Source organism: Penicillium daleae (genome assembly GCF_028827525.1).
Source record: "Penicillium daleae strain IBT 16125 chromosome Unknown utg000004l_segment0_segment0, whole genome shotgun sequence".
Lineage (NCBI taxonomy): Eukaryota > Fungi > Ascomycota > Eurotiomycetes > Eurotiales > Aspergillaceae > Penicillium > Penicillium daleae.
In genome coordinates this window covers 1,065,786-1,089,006 of record NW_026623152.1, presented here as the reverse complement: position 1 = coordinate 1,089,006, position 23,221 = coordinate 1,065,786, and the positions used below count along the sequence as shown (strand labels likewise).

At 41.1% G+C, this 23,221-nt stretch overlaps 3 protein-coding genes across 3 annotated transcripts; 2 read left to right on the top strand and 1 right to left on the bottom strand.

The window, feature by feature from the left end:
- Nucleotides 1–14,536: 14,536 nt before the first annotated feature.
- On the bottom strand, nucleotides 14,537–15,685 carry N7458_004056 (uncharacterized protein; the record flags this gene model as incomplete). Its single annotated transcript, XM_056907438.1, has 1 exon — nucleotides 14,537–15,685. The coding sequence occupies one exon, from the start codon at nucleotides 15,683–15,685 to the stop codon at nucleotides 14,537–14,539; it is 1,149 nt and encodes a 382-aa protein (XP_056768165.1).
- A 2,669-nt stretch (nucleotides 15,686–18,354) lies between these two features.
- On the top strand, nucleotides 18,355–18,683 carry N7458_004055 (uncharacterized protein; the record flags this gene model as incomplete). The annotated part of the gene is made up of 2 exons (XM_056907437.1): nucleotides 18,355–18,389; nucleotides 18,443–18,683. The coding sequence occupies 2 exons, from the start codon at nucleotides 18,355–18,357 to the stop codon at nucleotides 18,681–18,683; spliced, it is 276 nt and encodes a 91-aa protein (XP_056768164.1).
- A 1,339-nt stretch (nucleotides 18,684–20,022) lies between these two features.
- On the top strand, nucleotides 20,023–22,761 carry N7458_004054 (catalase/peroxidase HPI; the record flags this gene model as incomplete). The annotated part of the gene is made up of 7 exons (XM_056907436.1): nucleotides 20,023–20,341; nucleotides 20,397–20,624; nucleotides 20,694–21,278; nucleotides 21,333–21,572; nucleotides 21,625–21,950; nucleotides 22,013–22,208; nucleotides 22,268–22,761. 7 exons carry the CDS (start codon nucleotides 20,023–20,025, stop codon nucleotides 22,759–22,761), a joined length of 2,388 nt encoding a protein of 795 aa, XP_056768163.1.
- Nucleotides 22,762–23,221: the final 460 nt, after the last annotated feature.

Genomic DNA, 23,221 nt, shown 5'->3' with positions numbered 1-23,221 from the left:
CATAAGATAAGAGAAAGGTAAAGTAGGACTGAAGCTTGGTTGATTGTATTAAATCTTGCTTGTATATCTTAAACATTGTTATTATCTTGGTAGAGAAAGCAGGCTATATTTATAATCAACTTGTCTCTTGCATATGATCGTTCTAGATGATGCATGATGATCTTATGCAGATAGATCTAGATGCATAGTGATCTTATGTAGTAGCTGTTTGATCGGTGGTTGCTTGATTGTACGATGTCATTGACTATAGTGATGATATAGATCGTGTCATTAACCGTAGTGATGATGTAGATCGTGTCATTAACCGTAGTGATGATATAGATCGTATACTGTTGTATACGTCTTACTTGATGTCATTGACCGTAGTGATGATAGTATAGCATAAAGCTTATAGAGATTCAGCTATCTTGTATAGGCCTTATGAATCTGGCTTGATGGCATGACGGTTTAGGCATCTTGCCCTATATCTCATAAGTATCCCTATTATATTAGGTAATTACCTACTTTTCCTTTCGTCTTATTTAGCTCTTACTTTGCTCTTACCTATTATCTTATATCGAGAGCTAAGGAGGTATATCGGTATATATAGCCTATAGGCTAGATAAATATCTTGAATCCTACCTGCTTACTAAGTATTCCTATCTTACTTACCGCTAGGAAAACCTAATCTTGTTTACCCCTAGATTCTAATCCTAGATTCTAATCTTCAATAATCGTGTTAATATTACCCGACTAGGTAAAGGAATATTTAATACTCTAAAATAACCTCGAATATTCTTGATTTCCTTATATAACATTTGCTATATTCCTTATATTATAAATTGCACTCTGTTTCCTAGTTAGAATAAACAAGTTTAATATCTTTTTAATCTCAGGAAGAATCACCGGATATAGTAGACTATCTAAATCAACCTTCTACTATTTGATTCTTCTGTCTAATCAGTCGATTGTGATCTATCCTGATTCGTCTCTCTTCTATAATCGTGGCACTAAGATTAGTGCGCACGAACGATTTCTACCAAGGTTTTATACACCATACGCAATTCCAACAAGTACTATATAGGGTTATATTATATAGATAGGTAGTAGCTAATAAGGCTTCTCCCTATATATCTTCTTTTAATCCTAATTAGATTAATAAATATCTAACCTTATTTATAAGTATTAGGTTTATACGCTTAATTAGGCTATTAGGCTCTTTTATATAGATAGGCGTAGTTCGGTATATAATACCGTATCTTCCTAATAATATATAGAAGTTATTATTTACGTATTTAGTACTATTATCGGTAAATATCTTTTTAATCTTCTTATTAAGCTAGTTTTTAACTAATTACTTATATAAGATAAATTTCTTAATAGCTTCGTCTTTCGATCGAAGTAGAGATATATATAGATATCTTAATACTTTATCAAGAAACGTAATATAGTAGCGATAGCTATTATAGGTCTTAGGGCTAATAGGCCCTCTAATATCGCTATATATTCTTTCGCCTATACCGTATTCGGTAGTAGAAGTAGAAGATTTATTAATCTTCCTGTGTGAGATATAGGGCAGGATGTTATCAAGCCAGACCGCCATGCAGCATATCAAGCCAGATTCATAAGGCCTATACAAGATGGCTGAATCTCTATAAGCTTTATGCTATACCATCATCACTACGGTCAATGACATCGCTATACCATCATCACTACGGTCAATGATATCGTAGAAGACGTATACTATTGTATACGATCTACATCATCACTACGATCAATGACATCGTACAATCAAGCAACCACCGATCAAACAGCTACTGCATGAGATCACTATCTGTCTGCATGAGATCATCATGCATCTAGATCTAGGATCTAGAACGATCACATGCAAAAGAGGTTTGATAAAGATTGATTATAAATAAGCCCTGTTTTCTCTACAAAAATCATGTTCAAGACATACAAGCAAGATTCAATACAATCAACCAAGCTTCAGTCCTACTTTACTTTTCTCTCATCTTTATGATTCTAAGCCGAATTGAACTTATCCTTCCTATTCAATCAAGAGGAAGAAAGATCAATCGATCTTATTTAATCATCTTTAATTTATCTTCCTCTTTACCCAACCTGCGCAGCATCGCTTGCTCACAGGTTATGAGCCCGAATTGATCCTACTTCAATTCGGCTTATACCACTTCTTCAATCTTCTATCTTCAACGAAGAATCCTTTACTTTTAAGAGAAACTTCTCTCTCTTAAAGAGAAACAAAAAGCTCCTCCGACTTCTTATTTTCAAAAATTTATACTCGATTTTTACCGGTCGCGTCTACTTCTCTATACGAAAACTAAGAAATCTCAACTTTCTTGACAAAAACAATCATTTTTCAAATATTCAATCAAGTTTTTTGAACTCAAAATGATCAACAAACACAATATCGATCCTCTCAAAGGAGAAGGAAATTATGTTGCCTGGTCTATCCGAATCAAGGCAATTCTTGATCAAGAGAGACTGATCGATGCGATTCTACATGATTACACAAAGCTTCCTGCTATTCAGCAAGGCCAGATTCCTAATCAACACTGGTCTTATGAAAAAGCAATTGCTCTACCACCTGATCAACGATCACCTGATTGCAGAAATACTGCGATTTGGTCAGGAAGAAGATCTGGTAGACCTACAAGATCTACTAGCCCTGCTGAGATAGGCCAAAATGAGCTAGTTATTCCATCTGATAAATTCAAAACTATTGATCAGATGAATCGAGACGCTCTATCATCAATCAAGCTATCATGCAAAGATGGCCCACTCTTTTGGTTAGGAGATACCACATCGGCCTACCAAGCATGGGTTACCTTGGCTACCCAATATCGACCTAAAGGCTTTACTACCGAATTCCTTGTGTTGAAAAGCCTATTCAATAGTCAATTAGGCGATTTCGATAGCATGCATGATTATCTCACTGAGATAAGACGCCTGCTAATCGAACTGGCAAGCCTAGGAATCGATTTCCCAAAGCAAATCGTATTCGCATGGGTTCTCAACAATCTTGACCAATCATACGCACCGATTATTCAAAATATTATTCAATCTCTTCGCAGAGACTCTGATTCTTATACGATTGAATCGTTATTCGCCAATCTGATTGACGAATCGCGTGGTCATATTCAATCAAGCGAACAAATCTTCATAGCTGATAGCCATCAGCCTAATCGACAGAACAAATATCAGGCTCATCGCAAGCCTAATCATCAGGTAAAGCACTATTCAAAAAATCGTCAGGCTAATCAAAATCGTCGAATTAGCAAAAAACCATGGAAAAAATTGTCAAATTCTGGCAAATACTGTACGCATTGTAATATGCGAAGCCATACAGTAGCAGATTGCTGGTATCTGCATCCTTCTGGCAGACCAGCTAATTGGATACCTAGGGCAAATTGGCCTAGATCCAATCAAAATAATCAAAGATTTAATCAACAAAAGAAGATGATCACAGCAATGCTCAATGAGCAATCTGACGAGGAAGAAATCCACGTCACTAGTCATGTGACAGATTACCCCGCAGAAGCTGAACATCAAGAAACCTCGGCTAGCAACCTACTGCCTACTAGCCTATTGGCTAATGATCCAATTGATCTTGACGGTGATATCTGTTATACACCGATTAGTCCAATTGACTATCGATCAGATTATCAGATAGAATCTGATATACCCATGACAGAGGCACAGCCAATCAGGCATGGCCTACCAATCTTTGATGATCAAAACCTGATAAGAGACTACTCAAATCTGAGTAATGAATCTATGGTGAATACACCAAGAAGTCTCTCACTCTGCGATGAGTTCTCGCATGAAACCGATCAGGTAATTTATCTACCTATCAAAACAAACCAAGAAACCAATTCTGATATCACTATAGAAAGTGCATATAATCTGATAAATTCAGATCTTTCTACTACAAAAGTGATTTTCATTATTGATACAGCTGCCACTATATGTGCAGTATCTAAATTGGATTTGTTTGATAGTGTATATAAAACTAATAAAACTGTCATGTGGGGAAATGCACAAAGATTATCTATCGATCTTGCTGGAGATATTATCTTCCAGACAAATACCAATCTAGTCTATAAATTGACTAATGTGCTCTATGTCCCACAATTGGGAATCAATATATTAAGCACACATGCACTGAAAAATTCAGTATCTCTATTTAATAGAGAAAAGGCCACTATTTTCGATCAATATCGAAATATTATGCTGATTGGGCATAAGCAAGATAATCTATATCGAACTACCCTATATGTGATGCATACAAAGCCACATAAGGTAGATTCTGATCAAAAAATCGATCAAGATCAATCTATCCAAAGTACTAGCAATATTACTAGTTTAAAACTTTGGCATGATAGATTAGGCCATATAGGCCTAATACCACTACAAAGGCTACTAAGCCAGGCCGATATATCTCTATCTGATACTGAGATAAGAGATTATATGCAAGATATATGCGAAATATGCATACAGTCAAAATATGACAGGAAGATCAATAAATCTTCTACTTCTGCTGCCGAATACGGCATAGGCGAAAGAATACATAGCGATATTGGAGGGCCTATTAGCCCTAAGACCTATAATGGCTATCGCTACTACATCACGTTTCTTGATAAAACATCAAGATATCTACATATATCTCTACTTCGATCAAAAGACGAAGCTATTAAGAAATTTACCTTATATAAGCAATTGGTTGAAAACCAGCTTAATAAGAAGATCAAAGAGATATTTACCGATAACGGTACTGAATACGTGAATGATAACTTCCATATATTATTAGGAAGATACGGTATTATACACCGAACTACGCCTATCTATACAAAAGAGCCAAATGGCCTAATTGAGCGCATAAACCTGACACTTATGAACAAGGTCAGATGTTTATTAATCCAATCAGGATTAAAAGAAGATATGTGGGGAGAAGCCTTATTGGCTGCTACCTATCTATATAATATAACCCCACACAGTGCTCTAGGGTTCAAATCACCCTATGAGATATATCACAAGCGCTTACCTGCTATCAGGCATATAAAGACCTGGGGATCTATTGCCTACTATCATACAAACAAAAACCTGCCTAGCAAGCTATCGCCAAGAAAATCTATAGCTATTGTTATTGGCTATAGTGAGCAGAAGCACTATAAGCTATATGATCTGAAGCAGAAGAAGACAGTTTGGTCAAGAGACCCTACTATCTTAGAAGGTAGATTCCTGAAGAATCAATCTGATCTAGCCAATCAGGAACCAGGAATCAAGAAAAGATCTGCTAAACAAGCAGCAAACCCTATCAAAAAGAAGATTGCTAGATATACTAGCAAATCTACTAGCCTATCTACTAGCAAATCAGCTAGTAAAGAAACTAGCAAATTAGCTAGTAAGCCTACTAAGCAAACTGCTAGTAAGGAAGCTGCTATAGCAGCGGATCCGTCTTATAAGATAGAGATCCAAATCCCATCATTAAAATCTACCAAAGATAGCGAAGATATATATACTATATCAGATACGCTACTAGGAGATTTTATAAAGACTATTATCAACGATCAGCCTACCGATTATATATTATCGGCAGGAACTGATCAAGAACCCTCTACCTTTGATCAAGCTATGCAATCAGCTGAAAGGAATGAGTGGTATAGGGCCTGTCAGGACGAAAATCAAAGCCTGATAGATCAGGCAACCTATGAAATCGTTGATATACCCCCTGGTGTAACACCTATTAGGGGCAGATGGGTATTCAAAAAGAAGCCTATAAAGAATGCCACAGGCATCCAGGCTAATTATATTACTAATGCGAACAAAACGATTCGCTATAAGGCTAGATGGGTTATACAAGGATTTAATCAACGATTAGGTGTTGATTTCCTAGAAACCTTCTCTACTACTGCCAGAACAGAAACCTGGCATATATTGCTGATAATCGCGATGAATAAAAAATGGCATATCAGGCAATACGACGTTAAAAACGCATTCGTACATGCTGATATCGATAGTGATATATATACTATCTTGCCAACTGGCCTATATAGGCCAAAAGATCATCAAAATAAGTGCTGCTATCTAAAGAAGGCCCTATATGGCCTAAAGCAAGCACCAAGGCTTTGGTCTGAATTCTTTACAAAGGCTATCGCGAACCTCGGATTCGATAGAGTTCCTATCGACGAGGGAATATATATAAATGGCAAAACCCAGGCCATTATCATCACACATGTTGATGATATAATCATTATACACAAAGATCTAGCTTATATAAATAAGCTAGCTACTGCGGCTAGGCAGTATATCCAATTGGAAGAGATAGGCGAATTAGCCACCTTCCTAGGCAATAATATCAGCCTGAATTATCAAGATCAATCGATAACTATCGATCAAAATGATTATATATCAAAGATCTTGTCAAAATTTGCTACTACTAGCAAACGGCCAAAGAAAACGCCGGGTGAAGCAGGGATCCACCTAAGAAAAAATCAATCAAAAGCTTCAGAGCAAACTATTAATCTCTATCAAAAAGAGATTGGCTCATTACTTTATACCAGCCTAAAGACTAGGCCTGATATAGCCTATCCAGTTGCCTATTGCTCAAGATATATGAGCAATCCTGACCAATCACATATCTCTGAATTAAAGAAGATATGGCAATATCTACAATATCGGCCAAATCTAGGCCTACACTACGATTGCACAGGGAATGACCTATATATAAAAGGCTACTCTGATGCTGATTGGTCAGGCGATATCGATGGTAGAAAATCCACTACTGGCTATATATTTAGCCTATCTGGAGATCTAGCCACTAATAATATAGTGAGCTGGAATTCGATGCTACAAAAATCAGTAGCTCTATCTACCTGCGAGGCCGAATATATGGCTATGAAAGAAGCTATACGAGAAGCTATTTATCTAGCTAATCTCTTCAACTATCTAAACGATAGATTAGGCCTAGGCTATACGCCTAGCAAGCCTACTATATTAGTGGATAATAAGGCAGCTATTAAGCTAGCCGAAAACCCTGAATTTCACAAAAGGACGAAGCATATTGATATACAATATCACTATATCAGAGATCAGGTCAAACAAGAAAGGGTCGATGTTCAATACGTCCCCACTAAACTGCAATTAGCAGATTTCCTGACTAAAAATGTCAGAAGAGAAATATTTGAAGACCTGAAGAATCTAGCTAATCTCTATGAGATCTAGCTATATATATATCCAATTTGATATATAATATCATGGATACCTTCGAGTATGGTTTTCACCTAAATAGGTTTTTCCATACTCTATACGCGAATGCGGAAGGAACCACTTAACCCTGTGAGATTGAGATTTAGGAAGATATATATCTAGCTATCTTATAGCAGTATATATATATATCGATCCTATCTACTCTATACTAATCTCTATACTCTACTGCTATCTGCACTATAGTATAAAGATTACGGGGGGGTGTGAGATATAGGGCAGGATGTTATCAAGCCAGACCGCCATGCAGCATATCAAGCCAGATTCATAAGGCCTATACAAGATGGCTGAATCTCTATAAGCTTTATGCTATACCATCATCACTACGGTCAATGACATCGCTATACCATCATCACTACGGTCAATGATATCGTAGAAGACGTATACTATTGTATACGATCTACATCATCACTACGATCAATGACATCGTACAATCAAGCAACCACCGATCAAACAGCTACTGCATGAGATCACTATCTGTCTGCATGAGATCATCATGCATCTAGATCTAGGATCTAGAACGATCACATGCAAAAGAGGTTTGATAAAGATTGATTATAAATAAGCCCTGTTTTCTCTACAAAAATCATGTTCAAGACATACAAGCAAGATTCAATACAATCAACCAAGCTTCAGTCCTACTTTACTTTTCTCTCATCTTTATGATTCTAAGCCGAATTGAACTTATCCTTCCTATTCAATCAAGAGGAAGAAAGATCAATCGATCTTATTTAATCATCTTTAATTTATCTTCCTCTTTACCCAACCTGCGCAGCATCGCTTGCTCACATCCTGTTATATTTTAACTATATATATATTTCGTATATATTTTATATATAATCTCTTATCTCTATATTAGATAGAGATATATTTACCTAGCTTAATAGCCTTTATAGTAGTATTAGGCCTATATAGCCTAATCTATTATACTAAAGCTTTAAACTAGTAATATTACTAGTACTTTAGATAGATTAATCTTAATCGATTTTTTAATTAGGATCTACCTTATATAGCTTTATATATATTATATATAGGGTAGTTCGATATAGATTATCTTACTTATACCTAATTAGTATAATATTTCGATATTAATCGAAAATAGTAGCCTTTTCTCTATTAAATAGAGATACTAAATTTTTTAGTATATATATACTTAATATATTAATTCCTAATTATAGGATATAGAGTATATTAGTTAATTTATAGACTAGATTAGTATTCGTCTAGAAGATAATATCTCTAGCGAGATTAATAGATAATCTTTATATATTTCCCTATATAATAGTTTTATTAGTTTTATATATACTATTAAACAAATCTAATTTAGATACTATATAAATAGTAGTAGCTATATTAATAATAAAAATCACTTTTATAGTAGAAAGATCTAAACTTATTTGATTATATATACTTTCTATAGTAATATTAGAATTAGTTTCTTGGTTTATTTTAATAGGTAGATAATTTACCTAATTAGTTTTATACGAGAAGTTATCGTAGAATAAGAGACTTCTTAGTGTATTTACTATAGATTTATTACTTAAAATTAAGTAATCTCTTATTAGGTTTTTATCTTTAAAGATTAGTAGGCTATATCTAATTAACTATAACTCTATTATAGGTATATTATAGATAATTAGACTAATCGGTATATAATTAATTAGATTATTAGCTAATAGGCTAGTAGATAGTAGATTACTAGCCGAAGTTTCTTGATATTTAGCTTCTACGGGGTAATCTATTATATAACTAGTAATATAGATTTCTTCCTCGTTAGATTACTTATTAAGTATTATAGTGATTATCTTCTTTTATTTATTAATCTTTTAATAATCGATTTAATTAGATCTAGGCTAATTTACCCTAGGTATCTAATTAGCTAGTCTACTAGAAGGATATAGATACTAGCAATCTACTACTATATAGCTTCGTATATAATAATATATATAGTATTTACCTGAATTTAATAGTTTTTTCTAGGGTTTTTTACTAATTCGACGATTTTGATTAGCCTAATAATTTAATTAGTGCTTTACCTAATATTTAGGCTTACGATTAGCCTAATATTTATATTAATAATTACTATAGCTATTAGCTATAAAGATTTGTTCAGTTAATTAAATATAACCGCGCGATTTGTTAATTAGATTAGCGAATAGCGATTTAATCGAATAGGAATTAGGATCTCTACGAAGAGATTAAATAATATTTTATATAATTAGTATATAAGTTTAATCGAGATTATTTAAGACCTATACGAAGACGATTTACTTAGGGAAATCGATTTCTAGGCTTACTAGTTCGATTAGTAGGTATCTTATCTTAGTAAGATAGTTATATATACTATCGAAATCGCCTAATTAGCTATTAAATAGGCTCTTTAATATAAGGAATTCGGTAGTAAAGCCTTTCGGTCGATATTAGGTAGCTAAGGCTATCTATACTTAATAGGCTAATATAGTATTTCCTAACTAAAAGAGTAGACTATCTTTATATAATAGCTTGATTAATAATAGAGTATCTCGATTAATCTAATTAATAGTTTTAAATTTATTAGATAGAATAACTAGCTTATTTTAGCCTATCTTAGTAGGGCTAGTAGATCTTATAGATCTACTAGATCTTCTTCTTTCTAACTAAATTATAACGCTTCTATAATTAGGTAATCTTTGATTAGGTAGTAGAGTAATTACTTTTTCGTAAGACTAGTATTAATTAGGAATCTAGCCTTACTAAATAGCAGGAAGCTTTATATAATTATATTAGATTATATTAATTAGTCTCTCTTAATTAAGAATCGCCTTAATTCGGATAGACTAGGCAACATAATTTCCTTCTCCTTTAAGAGGATCGATATTATGTTTATTAATTATCTTAGGTTTAAAAGACTTAATTAAATTATTAAAAAATAGTTGTTTTTATCAAGAAAGTCGAGATTTCTTAATATTTCGTATAGAAAAGTAGACGCGACCGGTAAAAATCGAGGATAAATTTTTGAAAATAAGAAGTCGGAGGAGCTTTTTGTTTCTTTTTAAGAGAGAGAAGTTTCTCTTAAATATAAGGGATTCTTCGTTAAAGATAGAAGATTAAAGAAGTATTATAAGCCGAATTAAATTAGGATCAATTCGGGCTTATACCTATAAGTAAGCAATACTGCGCAGGTTAGTAAAGAGGAAGATAAATTAAAGATAATTAAATAAGATCGATTAATCTTTCTTCCTCTTGATTAAGTAGGAAGGATAAGTTCAATTCGGCTTAGGATTATAAAGGTAAGAGAAAAGTGAGGTAGGACTAAAGCTTGGTTAATTGTATTGAATCTGCTATTGTGTATGATTGATTTCTTGGTAGAGAAAAACTGGGCATATTTATAATTAATCTTTTATATAAACTTATTAAACCTCTTTCGTATGTGATCTATCTAGATCTAGGATCTAGATACATAATGATCTTATATAGACAGATCTAGATGTATAGTGATCTTATATAGTAGCTGTTTGATCGGTGGTTGCTTGATTGTACGATGTTATTGATCGTAGTGATGATATAGATCGTATACAATAGTATACGTCTTCTACGATGTTATTGACCGTAGTGATGATGGTATAGCGATGTTATTGACCGTAGTGATGGTATAGCATAAAGCTTGTAGAGATTCAGCCATCTTGTATAGGCCTTATGAATCTAGCTTGATATGCTGTATGACGGCTTAGGTATCTTTGCCTATCGGCATCTTGCCCTATATCTTATAGATTCCTAGTTCCTAATTAGCTAGATCAGATTAATTCTTTAGGAATCTACCTTCTAAGATAGTAGGGTCTCTTAACTAAACTATCTTCTTCTACTTTAGGTTATATAGCTTATAGTGCTTCTACTCACTATAGCTGATAATAATAGCTATAGATTTTCTTGGCGATAGCTTACTAGGCAGGTTTTTGTTTATATAATAGTAGGTAATAGATCCCTAGGTCTTTATATACCTAATAGTAGGTAGGCGCTTATGATATACCTTATAGGGTGATTTTAACCCTAGAGCACTATATAGTCTAAAGATCAATACTATCTAGCTGCTAGAATTGCAGACTTATAGATGGTTCTCGAATATACCGGCGATTTAACGGCGAATCCGATACGGCTAAGCGAATATCTCGTGTAGCATAAACCAGAAAGGGTCTTTGAGTCTTGTGACTGCGCTAATACCCCAGATCATGCCGATATAGTGCAGGTGATCCTACCTGCCACACTGTTAGATAAACCGGAGCAATGTAATGATACCCTTAATCTAGTTTATAATAGAGCGGTAGTCTTTAGGTACAATCGAAACTTTTAGTGGCGATGGGGCGATATTGGGGACCCTGAAATAGATTATATCAAGGCCGATAAAGAAGACAACCGTTCCTTAAACAATGATACCGGATATGACAACAGCAGTACGATTTCGGTTGGACCTGGGAGTGATTACACACGACTATAGAGTACCCCCGCCCCTTCGATGGAAGACACTATTAATACTTCCTCCGTTGATAATCGGTCTACACGACCAAAGCCCTTAGTCAGATCATACACGAAGTAGAATTTGGAATCCCTAAGAACTAAGGACTACGCTATCAGTATTGTGTGCGTACTACCGTTAGAGCTCCTGGCTGTTCGCATTTTATTCGATTAAACCTATCCCGATCTCCAACTTTCTACCGCGGATTCGAACCACTACGTACTTAGCAGCATAGGGCGACACAACGTCGTCGCCGCGTGTCTTCCAGATAGCAAGTATAGCACAAACTCTGTAGCGGATATTACATCGAATTTAAGAAGAAGCTTTCCCTCGGTAAAGTTCTGTTTGTTAGTAGGCATCGGGGGTAGCGTCCTATCGTCAAGAAACGATATCCGCCTCGGTAACGTCGTGGTAAGCAAGCGGATTAGCACTAGTCCTGGCGTTATCCAGTATAACATAGGCAAGGCCCTTGAGAAAGGTGTCTTTGAACAGAATGGATTTCTCTAAGCTCCTCTACGATTAGTTATGACTACACTTAGCAGCATAAAATCTAATCCATATCTCCCTCAGTCCCTGTTGCAGGAATACATTGAAGAAATCGCGGCGTGCAGAAGGGAGTATCGACATCCAGGGCCAGAGAATGATCGTTTATTTTCGAGCCTGTACGCGCATAATTCTAAACACCCCACATATGATTCTTGCAGTGCTGCCTATGTTACTACGCGGCCAAGTCGTTTGGATTATCATCTGCGTATACACTATGGACTTGTTGCATCGGGGAATAGGGTCATGAACGATGCAAAACTGCGTGATAGATGGAGCATGGAGAGGAACGTTCTTTGCTTCGAGATGGAAGCGGCTGGCATCATGAACACTTTACCTTGTCTGGTCATCAGAGAATTTGCGACTACTCGGACAGCCATAAGAACAAGCGGTTTCAGGAGTATGCGGCGGCAACGGCTGCGTCGTACGCTAAACTTCTGCTGTCTTATATGAAGGACAGCAATGACATAGATGGGATGGCGCTGCGTTCAACTAAGGACGACCAGAGCCTCTTGGGTGTTATCCGGAAGGCTCTGTATTTTCTTCCATAGCGCGGAGTTAGCATAGTAGTGAAGCCAATCGAACCTAAGACAAAATCAATGAGCCTAGATTATCGTCGCTTATAGGCTCATTGTTCAACGTGTAGCTAGTATAGTAATCGCAAGGTGGCCTCATAAGTTACCTAATATAGAGCTGAAGTGCTAGCAAATTGAAAACCTAAGAGCCATATGATCACAGGTAGCTATGTGCTGCAGAAAAGGCGCCCAGGTTTCTCAAGTGGACCAGCGTTTGAACCAATGGGCCTCATAGTTTAGTTGAGAAGGTGAATGCGGCGATTGCTCGACGAAGGGTGATTTACAAACCGTTTCTCTCACATACTGTAAAGTCAATCACACAGTCTCTCAATTCATCATTTTCCCTCAATCATGTTTCTATTTAACAAATTAAATTAACCGCGAGGGGCCAGGGTAATGAATTCATCGGTCCATCCATACTCTACGACGTGGGTGTTTCGAACTGACCCCATTTACCTCACGAAAAGGGAACCAGAAAGAAGGAACGGATTGCGATTCCTAGTGGAATCACGGGCTAGTTAGACGGTCAGTTTGTGCGGAGTTACAATCCAGTCTATTCATGATTTTGGGTGGTCAATTTTGACGAATTCGGGTTGTCAGTTTAGGGGAATTCAGGTCTTTAATCTAAGAGCAGGCGGTCAAGTCAGGTTGTCAATAGTGATAAATTCAGCCCTTTAATTTAGGTGAACTTGCCCAAATTGACGATCCGAATTCATGAAAAGTAAACACCCGAGTTTATCAAGGCATCATGGATCAGTGAGCAGCTAATCTCAATCACTGAGCAGCTCAACGAGTCTGAGCCCAGACTGAAATTTAGTCAGTGAGCCTGACTCTGAGCGCCCTCATAAAAGCGGCGGCAGCTAAGATGGGAAAGCCCCACCCGGCAGAGGAAATATGGTACGTATTGTAGTGGGGGATCCAGTGACATTATATAACTTGGTCGTTCCTGTTTTGCGGACCGTTTGTCTGGTTTGTTTTGGGGAATTTCTGCCGAAAATCGTATGCTTTATAGTGAGGAAGTGAAGAAATATATAAGACACAGGAGAGAAGTGAAGTGGCATTGGACGCTTTCTGAATGAAGCTTTTCTTCTCGTTTTTCTAGCTTTTCTCACAGAGCATGACGTTCCTTCAATTCTTCTACTCAGGCAGCTGGATCTACTGCTAGTAGGGCGTTTACCGACCGTACGATTCCATCCTCTTGCTGCCTCTCTTACTGCAGCTTCGCTGTTGGGGGTTTGTTTTGCCTCTGCCTACGACTCTGTCCCTTGCTCTCTCTCGTGCCTCGACCTGCCTGTGCCGACCAGGCTGCCTTGAGCTTCCCCAATTCAGTATATATGGTCAAAGGTATCCCCATTATCAGGTGATGTCTTGTTCACTATTGGACCATTAGTAAATAGTGGAACTGGGCCTCCTTGACTACTCGCTCTATCATTGGCTAGACTGGCGGCCCGAGCCGAATTAGACCATCCTCGTTGCCTGTAGGATAAACTGCATCCCACTTACCCCATAGGATAGATAAAGGTGCAAGTGGAGACTTTGAATTCTTCAAGAACAATTGGGTGTTTGACACACCCCGGATCTCGGATTGGCTTAGTTATGACATGATACGATCTACTCGTCGGATGAACCGAAATGACTCTCTAAATATACATCATCTGCTGAGTTAAGGCGACTGCAGTATAGTGAAGGCAGCCACCGCAACGCCCATCATCATTACGCCCCCTGTTGTATAGGCAACCTCCCTTCCAACCCACCAGAACAGCGAACAAATGAACAATGGTCCCACGGCTCTGCCCACCTGGCCCCAGCTTCGTAGACGGCCGAGAACAAGTCCGCGTTCCCCTTCACGCGCCACTAAACTACCTAGACTGTTAATACCTGTCACTACTGTAGCTGATGTGATAGCCAGAAAAATGCCAGCGACATAGACACCTCTGATTGAAGACACGCGTGCAAGCAGGAAAAATGAAATTGCACAAGCAACAACGCCAATTCGTATGTTCATAATCGGTGGTAGACGTCGAACAACTGTTCCTTGAAGTAAAGAAGCAATGAGGCCCATAAGGGAAAGAAGACGCCCATTTAAAGCAGAGGGGTTTATGCTCTTTGCTTGGTCGGAATATAGTGTCGAGGTGAGAAATGGAAGGGAGAACTCCAGCCCGGAGAAAGGGAGAAGAAAGAGGAGATGGAGAAAATTCAAAACAAACGTATTGCGAGGTTTTGTCTCCGTGTTTTTCTCTTGACGTGCTAAAGAAGACGATGTGTGGCCGTTTGTAGAGACCTTTGATACACCGCCATTGAACATAGCCGGCATTGTGTCGTCGAACTTGTTATTGTAGCTTGGTTTAGAGGCCAAAGAGGAATGGTCTTGCAAGTGCCTCAAACGTGGATGTGTCTCCGGTAGAGAGAAGTATATGTATATTGTCTCCATGACGACCAGAACCAGGGAAACTCCAGCAGCCATAGCAAATTTGTTTGAAGCCACCATGTTGATACTTGCGAGCGTTGCACCCAGTACCGGACCGCAGGTGAACGCGAGACTGAAGCATGCCCCAACAAGAGCCATGGCCGATCCTCGTTGTTGCTCATCACTGATATCTGCGATAATTGCATTGGCAAGCTGGACGTTGCCTTCGCTAAGACCGCCAACAATGCGACTCGCGATGAATGTCCGAAAATCCGCCGCGCCGACCCAGAGACAGACACTCAAAATGTTGCCTGCCATAGAAAAAAGCAGAGCCCTGCGTCGGCCATGTTGGTCTGAGAGCCGTCCAATAATAGGGGAGGCTATAGCCTGGAGGAAAGAGAACATAGAGCCGAATGCTCCGCCAAGTAAAATAATGTCATAGCTCGAGTCGATGGGTTTCGAGAACAAGTTCTTGTACGCGTTCAAGTAGTGAAAGACTCGATTGAGCAGGCTCGTAGGTGAGCTGTCTTTTGTGCGATAATAACTTAGGACGGATGGAAAGAGAGGGAGGATTAAGGTAAATGAGATCTAAGCACAGTGAAATACGTAAATAGTCAGAATGAAGACTGGCCTCAATGGTTCAAGATCGAATTGGGAATTACCAAATCCAACAGCAGAGAAATTGTCAGGGTCGTGAGAATCTGCCTCCGCTGGGCAGAGGTAAAGGCCATCGCGAAGAAATCTTGAAAAATGGTAAATGCTGAGACTATTCTAAGTCTTGCCGTCGCTGAACACTTGAAAGTTGGCTAATAACCGGAAAAATGAGTCCCAGTTGGAAAGATATGCATAATCCAAGATCTGCACCAGAGGCCGTTCGACCCGGGATCACTCCCAAGGCTTCGTCACGGACCTCCACGCCTGCCTACTCGTCGGGGCACCGTTTCTACCCCAACCCAACCCACTCCTATTTTTGCTATCATTTGGAGCTCACTTCTCAATTATGGGTTCTCCGAATCGCATCGGACCTTCTCTAAATCGAATCGGACCATGTGTAAGATCTCCTCCTCGTATAAAGATCGCCATCCCGATCTACCCCAATTTTAGCCTTCGGGCTACTTCAGGCGGTGCCTGCGACTAACCGTTTCCGGAAAAAGAACATTCTGCAAGACATTCTCTGTAATCAACATCGAGAGGGGTCCGTCGGTCCATCTCCGTCACACAGCCCGCATTCTAGGCCACCGTGCTAGCATAATCACATACATATAGCAAGGCCGCGTCACGGGCGCGGCTGTGTTGACAAAATCAAGAAGGACAAAGAAGGACAAAAGCCCAAGACCTGCTCACGGAGCATCACCCTGACCCGCTCACTGAGCAGCCTGATCCACTCACTGATCGCCCTGATTCGCTCACTGAGCCCTACCTGAGTAAGCCCACCCCTAATAAAATAAAATCCACCCCGCTAGCTGCATCTACGTGCAGCATTTTTCTCCTTTGCATCGCTCCTATTTCTCCCATCAAAAAAGGACTGGCATCATCAATGTGACCCTTGTTGGACCTAGTGGCCCGCATCCCACCTCAGTGGCAAATGCGCAGTGGGTCCTGTTCAATAGACCTGTCAATCTCTCAACATCCTGCGGTAGTGCCTTTGTTTACACTGATTTTTCAAGTCTATGATCATTGTCTATCTGCGAGCGAAGTGATAGCCAACGTTACACACCCTGCCTGCAGTCAATCATCGATTTATTTTGGGATTATAGCATTCTAGTTCAATTCATCGTATACATTCCGGTCTGGCAATAACAATTCTCTCCTCTAATTCAGCGATGACGATCTTCTAGACCATGTTATGCTCCTAGGAATATAGTCTTGTTTGTTACAACTCAGAACGCTGTAAACATGTAGTATTCAACGAGACTACAAAACTGAGGAAGAAACTAAGTTGTGGGCACCACGAGCTCGTCAACAACCCTCGTGTCCCAATCCGGTTAGTCCCCTCGCCTCCTCCAGTCCTCGACGCCATGCGTCACATTGTTTACTAACCACTTAATCTATTAACCGGCTTCAGAGAGCTAGGAGGGCGAGGGCAATTGGATGAAACCGCTTGAAGATCCACTGTTGTATTCTGTAGTAGGGCCAACCGGAGCCATCTGTGCTCAGATATGACCACTAAGAATTTATTTTGTTGCCACTAGGCGCACCTATTAGAAGTCTTCTATGAGTATACAAGGTCACTGCTTTTGCGCTAGCTCTGGGCATGTTGTGAGCGAAGCCAAGTGCTCAACGTCTGGGCCACTAAGGTTACAGTGTGGCGAAGACCCGAAGAGCTTGCTCCGACGAACCAGACCTGCAACAGGATAATCTTTAGCGGTCTAGTAGCTACTTCGTTCAACCATTCACGTTGAGTGGAAGAAACAGTCGCAATCCTAGGAACCCGACGATGGTCATTACTCTTTAGGATTACTCCTTAGTTTATTATCGCAGTATGGGAGGTTAATGCTACCCAATACCACGATATATATTCGAGCACTTCCTCAATAGGACGCTACTCTCTACCATTCTTTCTCTGCCATCGATTCCTTAAAGCCGGAGACTACATTTTGATTATATTATAGTGAGTTTACCGTTTATCTTCTTCTTTCATCCTGATCTACTAATCATACACTAGGTTGGAATTCCTACCGCTCACGATAGCAGAACTAACTATTATCACCGGGTTCACTATTTTTGCCGCAGGAACTGTATAACAGAGCATTTTCGACCTTATGCATGACATAATAGACACCGAAATACACCGGAGGTTATTACAATCTCGCTAGCCAATTGTCTTCTGTTAGAACTACCTTACGTGTTTAACATCGGCTGCTAACTAGTCAACCCCTAGAAGACTCAGTCGTGAAGACCAATATCATCTCTAGTTAATAGTATCAAGCTGCGAAAATGCATGTGATAACGTTCGGAAGATGTTTAGAAGGTGGACTAGTCACTTAGATAACGATACAGTGCACGAAATGGATCATGGCCGTTTAGATATTTTTGAAGAAGCAGAAGTAAAACTACTAAGCCAACGACTAGAAATGTCGAAAGCTACAACAATAGAAAACGTCGCATTGTATGTGAAATTGAAACCTAATTTGAATCGGATGACTAACTCGGCACCCACAGGCTTGCCATTCTTTCCACGCCACACGAGGCTAATGATGACAAGAATGTACTTTCAGCCAACGAGCACGTTATATCGGAGACGATCGAAGAAACGAGGAAGGATGAAGAAATGATGCAGAATAAGCTACTGGCACTGGACCGTATTGCCAAGGAGATTAGGGAACAGGCTTCAGAATTACAACGCTCACGACAATTCTTTGGAAGTCTATTGTCTGAGATTTGTCAGCCACAGGGTGGATAAAGATCTAATGCTACAGAGGGTGGTCAGCTTCTTGTTGGCACTATTAATGCTCTTCGCGGCGAGATTCGGTTTACCCAGCGCTTTAGCAATGTTTGTGGGTGAAAACGGGCGAAGTGTTGTCGGGGTCGTACACGGCATTGACCTAAACAGGTTTTTCCATTGGATTTTTTTGCCGTGTATCCTGATTTTGCGCTAAAATACAGCCGAATTGGTCATGGTTTCATAGTTCTAACACACAACAGGCCTATTTTAGATTCGATATGTGAAGGGCGTCCCGCTGCCTTCCACCTATCTTTCCAGCGCTTCCTAGTGGGCGGACATAAGAAGAAGTAGGCGGACATAAGAAGAAGTGGGCGGACATAAGAAGAAGTGGGCGGACATAAGAAGAAGTGTGTAGGGGACTTTAACTTACCACAAGAGCAGGTCACTAGATAGTCTGTATGCTGGAACCTCTCGTCGTTTAAGTACTAGTCTCTAGCACTACGAAGAGGTGTCTATCTTTTCGCTAGAGGGAGCTAACGCTTTAAGGCTACGCGGAGGCACTATAATACCTAGGTTTCTCACGCCCGGATAGGGGCCCACCCATGGGGAAACCCACGTGGGTAGGCCCTGAGCTTACCCGCGGCCCGCCCATGGGGATACCCACGTGGATAGGCGCTGAGCCTACCCGCCCATGGGACTGAGCCCGATCCGTCCCCTGTCCCGCCCATGGGCGGAATGGGACCTGCCCATATGGGTAGATCCATGGGTATGTCAATGTCTAGTTATCGGTATATACTAATAAAGTAGGAATAGGTAGTGTATAATAGGTAAATTTACTACAATAGTCAAGATGTGACAATGTTAAAATCAATGGTATTCTGTCTATCTATTATGTCTATGTTTATAGTAGAGAAGCGGGAAACTCAGTGAGATCTGTCCACATTAGGGCACAGTGCTCCGTATCGGCCGAATGTTTCAGGTGTGTCAGCGTCAGGATGCGGCAGTTAGACAATAAGAATTAATGTTGGAATCCGAAGAGTGTAAATGCGAATGCGAATGCGAATGCGAGGGGAAACCTAGTTTATCACGTTGGGGTCTTTCTCCACTTGTTTCTTCCGTGATACTTGGATCACTAGCAATTAGCAGGTAGATAATTACTCCAACACATACAATAAACGTATCCGCCGAATGTTTCAGGTGTGTCAGCGTCAGGATGCGGCAGTTGGATCATTAGTAATTACCAGGTGGATGATTACTCCGACACATACAATAAAGGAGCCTCATCTCCAGGCCGTGTATTCACCCAGAGCATTCTCGACAATACATCACGGAGTCTCACTCACTGCGAGATATGGCGATGTCTGAATCAATGTCCTGGCGCCGTCTTCTGGTGCTCGCCATCAGTGCGCTGCCGGTCACCTCCGCAGTAGGTTGCCCGTACGTTCGCGGTAACGACCTGTCACCTCCCTTCGAAAATATCCTCAAGCCTAGGTACAGTCCGGAAGGTCCAAACTTTGGTCAATGTCCTAGAAAGAGCCAGGTCGCCGGCGGTGGTACGCGGAGCCAGCAGTGGTGGCCGTGCGAGCTGAATCTTGCGGTCCTGCGCCAGAATGCAGACAAATCCATTCCCCTGGACAAGGACTTCGACTACGCTAGCGAGTTTGCCAAGTTGGATGGTAGGGAATTCCACTGGATTCGCAAGTTCGCATTACAAATGCTAACCCCTGGCAGTGGCCGAACTTAAAAAAGACATCACCGATCTGCAGACGACCTCCCAAAGCTGGTGGCCCGCTGATTTCGGCAATTATGGCCCTTTTTTCATTCGTTTAGCCTGGCACAATGCTGGAACCTACAGAGAACTTGATGGTCGTGGAGGAGCTGGCATGGGGCAGCAAAGGTTCGCGCCGTTGAATAGCTGGCCGGACAATGCCAGCCTCGACAAAGCTCGCCGCCTGTTGTGTAAGCCGCCAATCTTCGAGTCACATAAACTATAGAGATGGACCCGGAGTGATTAACCCTTGCGTCTAGGGCCCATCAAACAAAAGTACGGGAGCATGCTGTCTTGGGCAGACCTTTTTGTCTTTGCGGGGAATACAGCCTTGGAGAACATGGGCTTCCCGACATACGGCTTTGGGTTTGGTCGCGTCGACACTTGGCAGTCTGATGAGGGCATTTATTGGGGTAGCGAGCAGGCCATGTTTCCTTCGAACCAAAGCAACACGTATCGTTACAACGGAAGCACAAACCTGTACGACAGAGCAGACAAGCTCGAAAGCCCGCTTGGAGACACGGACATGGGACTCATCTACGTGGATCCGAGAGGCCCGAACGGCATACCCGATCCCATGGCATCTGCTCTTGACATTCGTGAGACCTTTGGTCGCATGGCGATGGACGACGAAGAGACGGTTGCTCTCATTGCTGGCGGCCATGCCTTTGGCAAGACCCATGGCGCTGTTCCTGGAAGCTACATCGGACCTGAGCCGAATGCCGCTGGCCTTGAAATGCAGAACCTCGGATGGCACAATAGTTTCAATACCGGTGTTGGTAACAACACATGGACCAGCGGTCTCGAGGTTATCTGGTCCAGGACTCCCACCCAATGGGCAAACCGTAAGTTCCAGCGCCCTTACACAGACGACCAATTACTAACCACTCCTGCAACAGACTTCCTGACCTCTCTGCTCACGAACAACTGGACTCTTGTCTACAACTACGGGGCCCCACAATGGGAAGCTGTAAACGCCACGGCTGCAACTCCCGACCCCTTCATTCCCGGCAAATTCCACAAGTCAACGATGATGACCAGCGATCTCGCCCTTCTCTACGATCCAATTTACAATAATATTTCGCAGACCTTCTTGAACGACTTTGCCTACTTTACTGAGAAGTTTGGGTTGGCCTGGTGTATGTCTTCGCTCCTTGCCTGACGATGGTATGCTGACTGATTTACCGATAGACAAGCTTCTTCATCGTGACATGGGTCCTATTGCGCGTTATCTTGGCCCCGAGCTCCCGACGGAGGCGCCTCTAATCTGGCAGGATCCTCTTCCGACTGTTCACTACGGGGAAATTGACGAGGGGGATATGAATCAATTAAAAATGGACATCCTTGCGGCACCTGGTGTGAACGTTTCCAATCTGGTCACCACCGCTTGGGGCTCTGCTTCGAGCTTCCGCATCTCCGACAAGCGTGGCGGTGCCAACGGCGCGCGCATTGCCTTGATGCCTCAACGTTCTTGGGCGGCAAACAACCCTACGCGGCTGGAAACAGTTCTCCAGGCAGTAAGTGGCAGAACCTCCCTTCATGACTGGACTGGTGTGACTCGTAGCTAATCTTCATGCAGCTCGAAGGAGTTCAAGACAAGTTTAACTCAGCCAATAAAATCAAGAAGGTGTCTCTTGCCGACCTGATCGTTCTTGGTGGCGCCGCGGCTATTGAGAAGGCTGCCAAGGATGCAGGCATGCATATCAGTGTCCCCTTTACTCCTGGCCGTGTGGATACCACGCAGAACAACACTGACGTTTCGACGTTTGCTTATCGTATGTTTGAGCATCACATTGCACGTGTCATTGCAGTTTACTGACTTTACTCTCCGTAGTCGAGCCCCAGGCGGATGGTTTCCGTAATTACGGCCATGGGACTCCCCGCTCTCTTACCGAGGAGTATTTGGTTGACAAGGCCGCCCTTCTCACCCTCAGCCCTCCTGAGATGACGGTCCTGGTTGGTGGTATGCGGGCCCTTGATGCCAACTATGATGGCTCAAACTTCGGCATCTTTACCGACCGCCCTGGACAGCTCACAAACGACTTCTTTGTGAACCTTTTGAGCATGTCAACTGAGTGGTCGCCCATTGCCAATACCAACGACGAGCAGTTCCAGGGTAACGATCGCCAGACCGGCAAGCCCAACTACACAGCAACCCGTGCAGACCTCATCTTTGGTTCGCACCCCGAGCTTCGCGCAGTTGCCGAAGTCTATGGTTCCGATGATGCACTGGCAAAGTTTGTAAATGACTTTGTTGCCGCCTGGGCCAAAGTTATGGACTTGGATCGATATGACATCATGGGACGCAAGCAAAACAATGTCCAGTAGTGGAAGAGAGGAGTGTGGCGATTTCATTATCCACCAAACAAGCATATACCAATGCACTTTTGGTTGTCAAATCAGCCCTCAATTGTGAAGACCGGAAGGCACAGGCCTGGATCATGTGATCCTGCTGGCACGTGACCATGTTTGCACTATTTGCCACTCTCTCTCTATTTGCTCTGTCTGTTTTCCTTTCTCTTTCCTTCTTTCTCTCTATCTAGAGTTTGAAGACCTCTGTATTTAGTCTGTCTGCTTTCCTTTCTCTTTCTTCTTTCTCTCTCACTCTCTAGAGTTTCAAGATTCTTATAGAATGATAGAATGTCACTTCTTCTTCCTTTTTGGATCGGACTGTCACACTCATTGAGTTCTTGGAAGTAAAATGACCGAGGTTGGCGGCACCATAGGATCTTGGGAGTAGGCGGTAAGGTAGTTGAATAGGTAAATCGCTATGCGTTTAAGCATTAGA